The 13,144-nt window shown below is 42.7% G+C and overlaps 1 protein-coding gene across 3 annotated transcripts in view; it reads left to right on the plus strand.

Moving 5' to 3' along the window:
• Positions 1-13,144, plus strand: part of LOC122884277 (inositol polyphosphate-5-phosphatase A) — a 144,636-nt gene that overhangs the window by 124,721 nt on the left and 6,771 nt on the right. For all 3 annotated transcript variants that reach the window (XM_044213983.1, XM_044213984.1, XM_044213985.1), the window contains one exon: positions 2,286-2,359. In XM_044213983.1, the coding sequence (XP_044069918.1) occupies positions 2,286-2,359 (74 nt within the window). The remainder of the gene's footprint in view (positions 1-2,285; positions 2,360-13,144) is intronic.

Consider the following 13,144-nt stretch of genomic DNA (forward strand, 5'->3'; position numbering starts at 1 on the left):
CTTAAACTTTCTTGTCCAAGTACGTAAGCTAAGCAGCCAAACAGGGTTATGTTAGAATGAAATAACAGTCAGATCTTACATTTTTCCTTATCATACTTATATAACTATGACTTACTAGCGCTACACTGCAATACAAGAAGCTGTTTTGTTACTTCCATGTCTTCTACGTGGATCATCACTGCTGACGATTTGCCTGGGAGATACAGCTTTAGCGTCAGTCTTTTAGCACTATGTGATGTAGCCCTCAAGTGTATATTCAAGACCCCTTTACAGAGTTCTCGTTTTGAAACGAGTACATTTGAAGCATTAAAAAGTCTGCCAGAGACAGTTTTCTCAACGACTCATGAAGCTAATGTTACATTAGTTAGCTAGCTAGCTACAGCTAATAAATTCTGCTAGTGACAGCTGTCTTTTCAGCTGTGCAGTATCCACTGTCTCATAATCAGCTTAATAAGCTACACTTAACTTGACAGTATATGAACTATTACTTATTAAAATGATTAATTGATTTGATTGATTTTCAAGTGTTAAATCGGCAACTGGTATCATTGTAAACTGGATATGTATTGTGCGAGAACAGAAAGCTTGACAGGGCATTACAACTGTAACTAAGGGGAGCTGGGTGTTTATTGATCAATTATCTGATTTATTTTTTTTTTAATATATATTTTATTTATAGCGTTCAATATCACAATGAATGATGAGATTTCTTAAACTCCCAATTATCGATATTGCTGTCGGCCCCAAAAAATCCAGTATCAGTCAGGCTATAACACACACTAAAGGAAGGTATCAGCGGGTGGAAAGTGAGACGGGGTGTACAGTGGAGCGTGGGGTTGCATCCCCTGCTCAGCCATCCCTCATCCACAGTGTGTGAGTCTCTCCTGTGACCCCGGCACTGTGAGTTTGATGAATGCAGCACATCTGCCCTCCTGAACCACTGAGACTCCGTCTGGGAGGCCCCTCTGCCTGAAAGTAATGGCCACTGTTCTACACCACTGACACATAATCACACATACACACAAACACACAGAGCATCATCGTGAAGACACATACTGGACTTTGGCTTATTTATACATGTGTACTCAACAGTGCTGTGTAGACAAACTATGTGTACACAGTCATACATGGACAACATAAATATGTCAGTGTAGATGCAAGACTAGTTACCTTCCACTGATATAATAATATTCATATGACATCCACTTTTGTGAGGACGTCCTTCCAAATATTACCCATGTGCACCGCGTCATCTCCGTTGATATTTCATCATGTAGCCATCAACATATTGCTGCATGTAATACACCAATGTAATGTCATTAACGTCAAGCTGCCTATACAACCGCTGTCAGACTCATACCGTCTGTGATGAGGTCTTCATCAGGCCATAATTGTAGCCTGCTGTTTGCAACATGTACAATAGCCCAATTTACCACTAAACAAACAAGTCTCGGCTTCATCTCAATGTCTTCCTGTCTGAAAGGAAAGAGTGGGGCTAGCACGAGGTCCTCCGGGGGTTGCTGGGAAACGTCGCTGTCAGTCTCTCAGGGAGGCAGTCATGCAGGTGCCCAAGCTACCTGTTCATCTCCCAGATAATTAATGTGTACAAGAAGCCACTAATTGCACTTTTCACTAATGATTTATGGGTTTTGTGAAAGGGGGGAAATTGGGGGACGTGTGTGTGTACACTCTAGTGAGTGAGTACAGCTGGGTGAGGAGACATGATTGATGAAGTGTGTGTGGATGCACTGTCAGTGTTGAGAGATAGACCCCCAGTAGGACAGGGCTAGTAACACACACACACACAACTGGTCAACTGCTGTCAATTTTTGCGAGCGTGGGGAACATGAGCCCAAAGACGAGATCCTGCTCTACACTCCTAAACTCTCATTTGGCTTACCCTTATCCACCACTCACTGAGGCCTGATGATAAAAGTATTGACTTCTAGGTTTAGCTAATATCAGCCATCGAATTCAAGTGTCCTTGAATTGTCTTGACAAGTGTCTGTTTGTTGGGAGAAACCTACTTATATTCCAGAAGACAAATCTAAATTTTGAAGCTGTTCAGCAGGACCTGTAAGTGCTCAGGGGCCTACAGTGGAAAACGGATTGTGCCAACCAACTTTTAGAGAGGAATGTGTCTACTGTATGAATGTAAAGCAGAGCAGAGCCGAAAAAGAGCATTCACGCTCAGCTGACTTCCCTTGATCAAAAATGTTTAAAAAAAAATAGTAATAATTCAGACTTCTCTCTCTCCTCATTCCCATACTTTTTTCTTTCCACAGCTTTTAGAGTATGACAAAGAGCTGTCGGTGTTCAAGGATCGGCTGCATGAACTGGAGATCTCTTTCCCACCCAGGTATGGAGCCATTTTACATCACACACAACTTAGTTTGACACCTATGCATTCACACCACTAACTTCTACAGAACTACACTGCTGATTTTCTGCTACGGTCTGGCATTCCTGCAATATGTGATATGTCCTGAATTTTTTTAGCCACTCTAGCTGTGTGGCTCTAGGTATGGCACTGTCAGCTACTGTTGGATGGATTGGCATTTCATGGTCTGTAGAGGTTGAATCCTACTGACTTTGGTGATCCCCTGACTTTTCCTGTAGCGCCACCATGAGGTTAACATTTTAGTTTTTTAGTAAAATGCCTCAACAACTGTTGAATGGATTACCATGCAATTTGATGTAGACATTCATGATCTTTATGAACTCTGGTGATCTAGCAGCCTCACAGAGCTGCTAGCATGGCTGTAGACTCTTAGGGCCATATTTTAATCACGCAAGCACAATGACGAGTGCAAAGCGGCAGGTTTTGGGCACACGGACTGTGTGGGCGTCTCCAACTGCACCTGCTATTTTGGTTCATGTAGGTGCAGCAGCGCAAAGTGCAAAAGGGGTGGGTGAAGTTGAATGTAGATCATAGGCTGTGGTATATTAATAAATATACTCTCAGCCAGTCACATCACTGGTCTCAATGCTCTGAAGCAGCTGTGCCAATCAAAGAGAAGTATGACGACAACAGCTCAGCAAATGAAGAGATGCTCAGGGAATCACATTGTTGTGTGGATGGTGCAGAGTGGCGCGATGTGAACACACAGCACCATACATGTTGTTTTTTCAACAGTTAATTAGAACAATGCCGAGAGAAATAAATAATGAAAAGAAATTGTTTGGTGAAGCAGTTTATATGATTGCATCAATCTGACGCTACTTCAGTCAATTCAACTGTATTTCACGTTGTAAATGGTTACGTCATATCTTAAAATGTGATACAGCAGCGTCTACTCCATAATGAATTTCAGGAATAAAACATGCCGAACTGCCGAATTAAATTTTTTTAAGTTGGAAAAGAGGCTGTGACACACAGGAGGAGTTCCAGTAATCCGATGTCTCCTGCAGAAACGGGAAGAATACTGAGTTATAACGTTTGCACATGATTTAATGAAGGTAAACACAGTGGACGGCCGTGTGCAATGGCACTGCGCTCTGACGTCGCACTTCACATACAGTATAAAGCAGCTGTGGACTACAGATAAGAATCACTCATATTAATTTGTAGATAAATGCAGACTGAGGAACTCAGTTGCTTTAACAACAACAGCAAATGTTATTCTTTGATGCAAATTTACACGCATCTACTGGTTAGGACTGAGTGTTTATGTTTTGAGCATTATTCTGTTAGTGCTGCGCATTTGCTCCAAGTATTTAGTTTGCTCTTGTTGACAAAATCATTAGATTCTATTCTCAAATCTAAGACCCATTTTCCACCAAAATACCAACAACTTTCTTTGCGCTGCCTCATCTGAATGAACCTCCCACCTGTTTGACCTTAAAAAAGTCCTTTAAAATATGTATTTACCCTAATGAAACTTTCAGACATCCTGACGAAAAGCTGGAAATAGATCACTCAAGTACATTATTAGCTGGTGAGAGGCGATGATGTGCAAAAGTCACAAAATGTCATTGATTGGCCTGTAACACAGAGGAATTCACTTAATCCAATCTAAGCTCCACATGCAGAAGAACCCTGTATGTATGACAACTATCAAAATATAAAATCTGTACCAAAAAGATTAAGTAGTTTTAAAAATTTTCTTTTTTATGGATTTTATATAGCAAAATTAACGATAACAGACAGAACAAATGATTGCTGTCATGTGAAAACCATATTTCTCCAAAACATTAACTTTTCATGAGCTAAGAAATACACTTTTCATCCGTGTCACAAAGCATTTTTAAAAGCATTCATAAGGGTTTCTCAGATTATAAAGGAACACTTAATCCTTCAGTTTGTTTGAAATATTAAAAATCACCAATTTCAGTGATGCATGGTTTTCAATGGACAGCGACAGAATAAAGACAACAACATAAATAGAGGACACCCTAAGGCTTACGTTTTCACCCACTGGGTTCTAACACATGTTGGTAAATGCAGTGAATATGCTGACCATGGCCATAAGGACTCATTATTAATATGTAAAATCAGAAGGAGTCAGTCACCCCCTTATTGTCCAAAATGGCTTTATGAAAGAGGTCGGATCTGTGTTTGATGGGTATCAGTTGTTAAGTATGATTGGATATGGTCCCAAACTGCTCCCATGTGTATGTTTTTTCATATGTGTGTGCGTGCGTTGCTGTACGAACGCTTTGGGCAGCATTGATATTCCGTCTCAGTGGGACTTGGGGGAGACTGGAGCGGGTGGTCTCCTCTCCTCTTCCTCAAACAAATGCATTTGCAATTAGCCCTTTCAGAGGAGAGGGAGGGCAAACACGCTGCCGGCGTGGAAATATGTTTCGGGAGCAGCGCGTTAATGGCGCTTGACCTTTGCCGTCGGTTGTGACTCAATCAGTGCAGATAATGAAACGCTGTAATCAAACAATAATTACTTGATAAACTGCTCTAGTGGCAGGCGCAGGGCGGCAGGGGATTGTAGTGTGTGTGTGTGTGTGAGAGAGAGAGGGTTTGAGATACATAGAGCTATCAAAGCGTGTGTGTATGTGTGAGTGGCTTTGGGTGTGAGCGCTTGAGACTGTGTGTGTGTGAGCGCATGTGTCAAGGTTCTGCCAGTCCCTGTTTTTTAAATGACTCTGTGTCTTAATCAGAGACCCCATTTACATCACTTTGCATAAGTGACAAGTGGATTTATTGTCCTTTTACACTGGCTGACTTTTGCACCTATCCATATAATACTGAATCATCTCTCCACAGGGAGGGATGAATGTGCTGCTGTGGAAGAATACAAATTATTTCTTCATACTTGAGGTGATGATGAATCAAATAGATGAAACCCGGGAGCAGCATATGAAATTTGATTTGATCTACTCTGTACGCGCGACAAACCGCTCATTGTCAGCCTTGTAATGGGTAGCAGTGGCCTAGTTAAACTTAAACAACACCCTCCTCCCACTTCACACATACACACCCCACACACATATACTGGTACCCCTCCCCCTGTCAGGTCTGCCTTGTGCTCCTTGAGCAATCAAGCCTCAGCGATTGTTCTCCATCACATAGCCTGCTCCGGACCAGCCCCTCGCCATCTGTGAGGTTATTACTCTTTTTAATGCAGGCCATCAGAACACACCCTCACTGACACACTCATGCACTCACACGGCTCACTTTTGTTAAAATCTATAAATCAATACTAGTCACAAACATTTAATCTGCAAGTTAATTCTGTCTGGATGAGAAGTTTCTGTCAGCGGTGAACTAAGGATTGGATAACACAAAGTAACTGATGTACATATGTAGCAATGGCCACAATGCAGACAATTGTATCTCCAGCTTTCTATTTTTACCAGGTAACTACAGATGAAGCATCCCTGGCCAGCATCTACCTTTCAGTTTTTGGAATGGACATCCAGACATACATCTCTGTCCCCACACGTAAATTCTTCCCCCTGCATTGCTTCAGAGGCTGCAAGCTGTAAAATGCATATCTCTTTACTTTCAAAAAGTCGTCTGTCAAAGTTGGCCATGACAAGTTTAAGTGCTTGGGCACCCGGGTGAGGAATTTGCCCGGGCCTTGTCACAGTTGCACCTGGAGCCAGTCGGCTGCTGCGGGACGACTCATACGCACTCAAACACAGGAGCCCATGTATGGTTACTAGTTTTCTCAACCAGTTTTTGGGACAGAATAGATGTGTCTGTTAATCAGAAACCATCATTTATTTAGACACAGTTTCTCCTGTGCTTAATGCATGAGACTGCAACAAGCCATTAGGTCACAAGGTCTTTGCATAGGCTGCAGCATGGCCATTTGACTGAAAATAATGGCAAGTTTTACTATGCATTATGGTACTTTTGATTTCATATTAGGAATGGCATAACTACGGTAATATCCCCTAAAACATACTAAGGCACCAGTAACTTATTCATGTATTTTGATTGATTTAGGGGAAAGCTTTTAGTACTCCTCTGATCTGATTTCTTTGCCCTTTTTTTGCACGAGATCGATGCAAAAATTTAATCGGGACCCCAGCTTCAGGAGGAAATGCAGTGGACAATGAGGGAGCAGTGGAAGAATGTATTCTGCCTGTAACATGGTTACTGGGAATGGGCTTTGAGGGAGATTTTGAGTGACATTAGACCAGCGGTACAACTCCATCAATAGACAAATCATGAATGATTTCAGAGCAGGGAGATGGTGTGGAAGTGGTGTGCAACGTTGGTGGGTGGAAAGATGGAAAAAGTCAGGAGTAGAAAAGATGGCTGCTGTTCCATGGGTCTGTTTGTGGGACAGGGAGTGGGAGAGAGGAGCCACGGTACAAATACATATACATATACAGTACATAACATCTGGGTACTAGTGAGGTACAGCTAGTGTTGCTAATAATGAATGTTGACAGATGTTTAGAAGTGGATCTTTGGAAGGGCAGCATGGAAATGTGGGTTTCTTGGCCAGAAACCCAAATTTAATTTTTCACACAATCTTCATTTCCCAAAATGTGATAGTTATTGTCTCCATTCTTCATCAACTACTGTTGCAGCGTGTTTGAGCAAGGCACTTATGTCACGACTGCTACATTGAAGCAGTTTAGTGGTACAGTGAAATTGTTATACAATACAATTGATATACAGTGGAAGTGCATGCATTTCTGTTGGTGTTGATGGTGTTCACATGTGCAGTTGTTCCTCAATAACTGCACACACACCAATCCAAGGGATGACACACACCAATCCAAGGGATACGTATATTTTAAGGGCAACCTTAAAATATACGTATCTCTCTGGCATGTATTTTTTCCATTTATTCTAGTACTTACCCGAACCTCTCTTTAAGTACATATATAGCCCTTTTCTATACACGTGTGGCTTGGCTTGACTCTGTTTGACCCGGCGCATCAGCCCAGCGTGGCAGGGATTTGCATCTCCATTACAACAGGCCCACCCGCTTGAAGGTGTGTCTTGACCAAATGATTGTCAGTTGCTGTTTGTAAAAGTTGGCCCCTCCTCCCCGGCTCAACGAACGAACGACCGAGAGTGAGAGTGAGAGTGAGAGTGAGAGAGAGAGAGAGAGAGAGAGAGAGAGAGAGAGAGAGAGCAGCCGTGGTCGAGCGAGCATGAATGAAGAGAACAAAGCAGTGAATCAGAGAAATAAAAAGTTATTTCCTGATTGTTTCACAGCGGTTACGTTCTAAAGCACAAATAAACACGGCCACACCTCCGCACAACCCTGTGGGAAGGTGCCACATTGCCGGATTTTGTGGGAATGCAGCCGAAGCACACACTTCGTCCTATCTCCGGCCTCTCTGCTCTGCATGTGTGTGTGTGTGTGTGTGTGTGTGTAGCTCAGCCCCATCCTCGGTCAAACAGACACACAGACCTGCAGCCGACGAAGCCCATCTGACGTCACTGCAACCCGCTTGAAGGCGGTTGGGTGTGCTTTGACCTGACTCCGGAAATGGTCCATCTCATTTAAACTGGTAATGGAAATGCAAATCAACGCGGCATGGTTTGACTCAGCTAGGCCAAACAAAAAGAGAAGGATGGGACGGTGCTACAGGGAACGGCATGGCTCCAGTCCCATGTGTCGACTAGACATGGAAAGTAGCAGAGTGTGGCCCAGCGGTCAGGAGGTGAGGCCAGTGAGGAGGCGGAAACAGTTGTCTTTGCTGTTTGGGAAGCACCCCGGGACCAACCTTGGCATGCTAGCATACGTTTTCCAAAGCTGCAGGCCTATGCGGTCGAGCCAAAAGTGCCTACACAACGTTCACAGGTTCATGAAAGGAGGAGAGGTTCGAAAGCTGATGCCAGATAGAATGACTTTGCCCTTCAGGTCAGAGAGAATTTTGGTCAAGTGACACAAATGGCTACCTGCCAGTTCCTCAATAACTGCTAATAAGTACATATGAGAGAATTGTCAGAGCAGTGGAGAATTCCTCGAGACTCGTTTTGAGCTCATAGGAAGTGCTCACACAGATGGCTCTCCTGTATACAGTAACTGTCTTTGTTCTATGAATAACACTCTTCACACAACACCCCTGGCCTCTGACGGCTCGTATGAATGATGTCACCCTCTCTATATGTGAATGTGTGTATTTGACTGTGAATACATTAGTCCTATAGCCCTGCTGTTTGCATCCTCCAAGAACAAGGCTTCTTGTTCTCTGCTCTGTGAACAGCCATGCTATACTGGAGCGGAGGCGCATGACTCCATTTAAGGAGCCCCACAGATGTACTTTAACGACAATGTTTGGTTAAAGCACTGCGTCTGAGCCACTGTAAGTGTATGGCTCGTGTTGGCTCAGTGCAGCCACAGGATTCAGCATTACAAGCTGATCTACTGAACAGGAACATTGTTTTACAACCATCAGCACATCCATCATTCTAACTACTAGAGAGCCTATGAAAATGATGAGGGGCCATTGTGGCAATAATAGCTGAAGATTGTCCACTGTCTTGTGTCATTGCCTCTTGTCTGAGATGATGCCACTGAGAGGGAGGCTTTGTTAAAAACAATCTTACACGAAGAGGATTAAATGGATGCCATCTGTGTCTTCTTGTCTTCATTTAGAGCAGCTAAAGGCAGAACATGTCATAGCTGAACCCCAGCAGGCTGTGAGCCATGAGCTACTGATGGCATTTCACTGTTTGTACTGCACTATGCCAATGTTGTGCCTGCGAGCCTCCCAGCTCTACAAACTGAAGCAAACATTCAGCTTTATTGATAGAATTTGGCTGATCTTTTTGTGTGTGTGTGTGTCTGTGTCTGTGTGTGTGTGTTGTTTTGCCAAGCTTCCCCTGACAACGGCAAACAAACATAGCTGTAGAGGCAGCGAGAGGAAACTCAGTTTCTGACTTTTTTTTGCCAATCCCAGCCCAGCAATTGCCACTCCAACATCCCATGATGCTCTTTACCATCCTTGACCTCATGTGACTGTTACTATTACTCTTATCTTTGGCTTCCTGCCCTACCTAAATTCCCAAGTTTATATTGCCCTCATTAAATACTGAGCACCTGAATAGCCCACTGTTTGGCCTGTCACTTATTTGTCATTATGTAGAACAAGGTAATAGCTGTTGATGGGGAGATAAGAGAATGTGAGACAAGAAAGTTTGGCCTGGAGCAATCCATGCCAGGATTGAGTGTCCAGTCCTGGGGATGCAGGTTGGTAGTCTGGTTTACCAACAAAATCTTAACTCGCATTTTATACACAGCTTTTTGTTGTTTGAATCTTTTTATTTTAAGTGTTATTCAAATAAAGTGTGTGTAGATACAGTAACTTGTATAGTACAGTAATGTACTGTAATGTAATAATCTCCCTCTGCTGGGTGAGGCTGCGTGACACCCTATAGGTAGGGCCTATGCTCACCTCGGCGGTTTTTACTGTTGCAAGACAAACAAGCTGACACCGGCCAGAAAACACGAGAGTAATGTGTCAGCAGCCAAGTCAAACATTAAACCCCAAACCAAGCATGAATGAATGAGCTCTCAATGGGTGCTAGAGGGTCTCAGTGTGCGACTGTACACACACGTATCATCTGAGATGTGGTCAGCAACACAAAAGAATGGAGGAGCAAGCAGGAAACCAGTATTCTTATGTCAACTTTACACACGAGGTGATTGCTGTAAAAAAGTGACCGAGACAAAGACACCTGGCAAGACAAATATTTCAGTCAACTGACCGTCAGCAGTGTCAGTGTCATTATCTGACACTGACGACGGTCAGATGTCTCAAACTTTTCTCTTGTCGCTTTTTCACTTGAGCTCTTTACAGTGTACGGTATATTTAAAGGCACCGGCAGCACTGTGCAGAGCTTTTTAGCTGTCACTTTTGTACTTTCTCAAGATCTATGCACCTGCAGGATAGCTAAATAAAGAGACAGATGCTCTGTCCCAAGTTTATACTGCGTATTTATTTTATATACTATATGCTAATCTTTATAATATACTGTTTTTTGCAGTCTGTATACAAGCATACTTAACCATTTTATACTAACAGGAAATTATAAAATACTTTTGATTATACTTGATTTTTTCACTTTTACAACATGAACACGTTGCCTACTATTTCTGAGCAGGTTTTGAGTACGTAGTGTGGATTTGGGACAGCTTTATACTCAGTTTATACTTGGCAAATGACTTAATTAGATTATTAGTTTGAAGATTGTTTCAGTCTCAACAAAAATATGCACATGACATACTGCATATTAACTATAGATTTTGAGTACCACCAGGAAAAATAAATAAAACTATTTGGCTCTGGTGCATTAATTAAGTGCAGGAAGTGAGACGTACATGTAATTCCTAAATGCCTGGAAGGCATCTTAAACTGTAACAGAACAAATTTGATTCAATAGCAAACCAATCAGGACAAAGTGGCAGCCATTTCATTTTTGTTCTTTTCCTTTTATTTTACAACTCTCATTAAATTTGAATTCTACATATAACCATCATTGGTAGTCTAACATATTAGCCCTGGGACCGGAGTTGGTAAAGCAGTGTATGTGGCTGTTTGTATGTATATGTGTGTGTGCGTGTGGATAAGTGCAGCTCCCCCTCCTATACAGGTACACAATTGTTGGAGTTATCAGCTTGGCCCATTAATTAGTGTAATTAGTCTTGCTGCAAGCAATAAGGGTCTGATATGAGCTGACGGCCTCCAGCCCACACGCCCTCTCGGACCGTTTACCTTCCCCGATAAGTTTGTGAGTTCGCTAATCGGACACATTAATCACTTTGGCCCCAGCGCGCCATTTGACTGTTTGCTGTTGCATTAAGACTTGTTATCTCTATTGGACCCAACGGAGGGCGCGGTAAAACAGAAAGGAGAACAGCCTATACCTGCACACACAGGGACGCAGAATGGCCCTTTAATGGCCATTGTTGAGTATTTTTAATCAGCTTTTACAATGGCTGGCTGTCATTAAATATGACTGAACGATAGCAAAGTTTTGTTGTTGAAGTGTTCGGGGAAGTTTGCTATCAGGCGGAAGTTCATTGTTTTGAAGGAGGTGAGGGGGGAAAACTTCATTTTCTCTCAATCTCTTTAACACCAAAATGACCCCAGTCTTGTTAGTCAATAAAGCTATAACAGAGTCCCTGATAGGAGGATTGTTCACAGGCTGTGTCAGGCCAGGGACCGTCCCTCAGGAAGCAGGAGTATTCAGGCCACCCTGAAGTCGAGCAGCTCCACAAGCCCTTTGAAGACTTTGCTCTTTTCCACCCTCACTTTGCCTCTTTATGTCTGATCCGTCTTTATCCCCTCTCTTCTGCCTCCCTGTCTATCTCTGTTTCACTCATCCTATTCTTCATGCTCTTTTATCCCGGGAACACTTCTTTAGCCCTTTGATTAGCATACCAAAACCCCCATGCATTTCCCCCATGGTTTAAGTGCTATTAATGCTAATTGGAGGCAGGGAACTTCTCTAAGTAGCTTTCTGCAGGTCTGTTTGTTCACCTGGTGGGGGTGGGGTGGGGGGGCTCTCTCTGTCTGTGTGTGTGTGTGTGTGTGTGTCTGATTTGCAAAACTTGTCACCATATGTCACAGTGTACTGGTATTAGGCCAACACATATCTCCGTTTCCGTGTATGTACGTGGGTGAGGAATAATATCATTGATTTCATTGTAAGGCAGAATATCAGTGTATCATTTCAGTAGTGATGTTGTGATCTTCATATGTACACACTCAACGCTTTGTGAAGGAAGCATTGTAGGGAAAATTAGGTCATCCATAGCTTTTCGTTTTAACAACTGAACTTTGGACAGACAAAAAAACGATCAGATTTCAGATTTTTATGACTAATCCCCAATAAAATCAGTCCAGTCCATCTGACAATCAACATTAGTTTTTCATTATATCAGTTTATTGGACAGGAACAGTGCTCACTGATCAACAGAAACCCCCAACTGTAAATCAACCTAAAAGGCAAATTTTCATTTATTGTCCATGGCATCCAAGATGTTAAAAAGGCACCCAAAAAATAGAATAAAATGACATATCTTATAAAATCCTTAAACACGACATATTAAAAGTGAACAAAATAGCACAGTACACATCCACCAATAAATAATGCCACAGCAAAACACATGGTGGTAAGCTACAATTCACTGGAAACAATTGGCTGTAAGGCTAAGCGGCAGCACCATGTCCAGTTCTTATTATACATCCATGGAGCTGCTTTTGTTTATATCTGCAGTCGCAGGTCTTCCGGTCTTCCGGTCTTCCGGCTATAGCCGGTGCGGTGTGTTGTGGTGTCACTTTTTGGCCAAGACACAGGCAACGTGAGGCGACGCCACAATCTGCTTTTGTCGCCACCAGTTCTTTGACATTGGTTTGGTGTGTCAGGGCCTTTAGTAACTGTAGTAGCTGCAGCTGTAGCAGTAGCAACCACAGAGTGATTTTGAATGCACACATACGTACAAAGCAACCACAACCAAATGCTTATTAAATGTATTCTGCCTTAGCACAAAGTCCAATTAAGCTATCAGAGCGCGGCAAGTGTGATGAATCGAAGGCCAGATGTATGTGTTTATTTTATCATTAGGATATCACCATCCTAAGAGAAGAGGCACTTTGTGTTATGCTACGGTTAGCACGTGTGGCATTGAAGGAGCAAATTGGATTGGTATTACAGAATGTAAGCCCAGTCTTACATCCTGATGAGCGCTGACAAACAAATTGGATT

Source organism: Siniperca chuatsi, linkage group LG11 (assembly GCF_020085105.1).
Source record: "Siniperca chuatsi isolate FFG_IHB_CAS linkage group LG11, ASM2008510v1, whole genome shotgun sequence".
NCBI classification, from domain to species: domain Eukaryota; kingdom Metazoa; phylum Chordata; class Actinopteri; order Centrarchiformes; family Sinipercidae; genus Siniperca; species Siniperca chuatsi.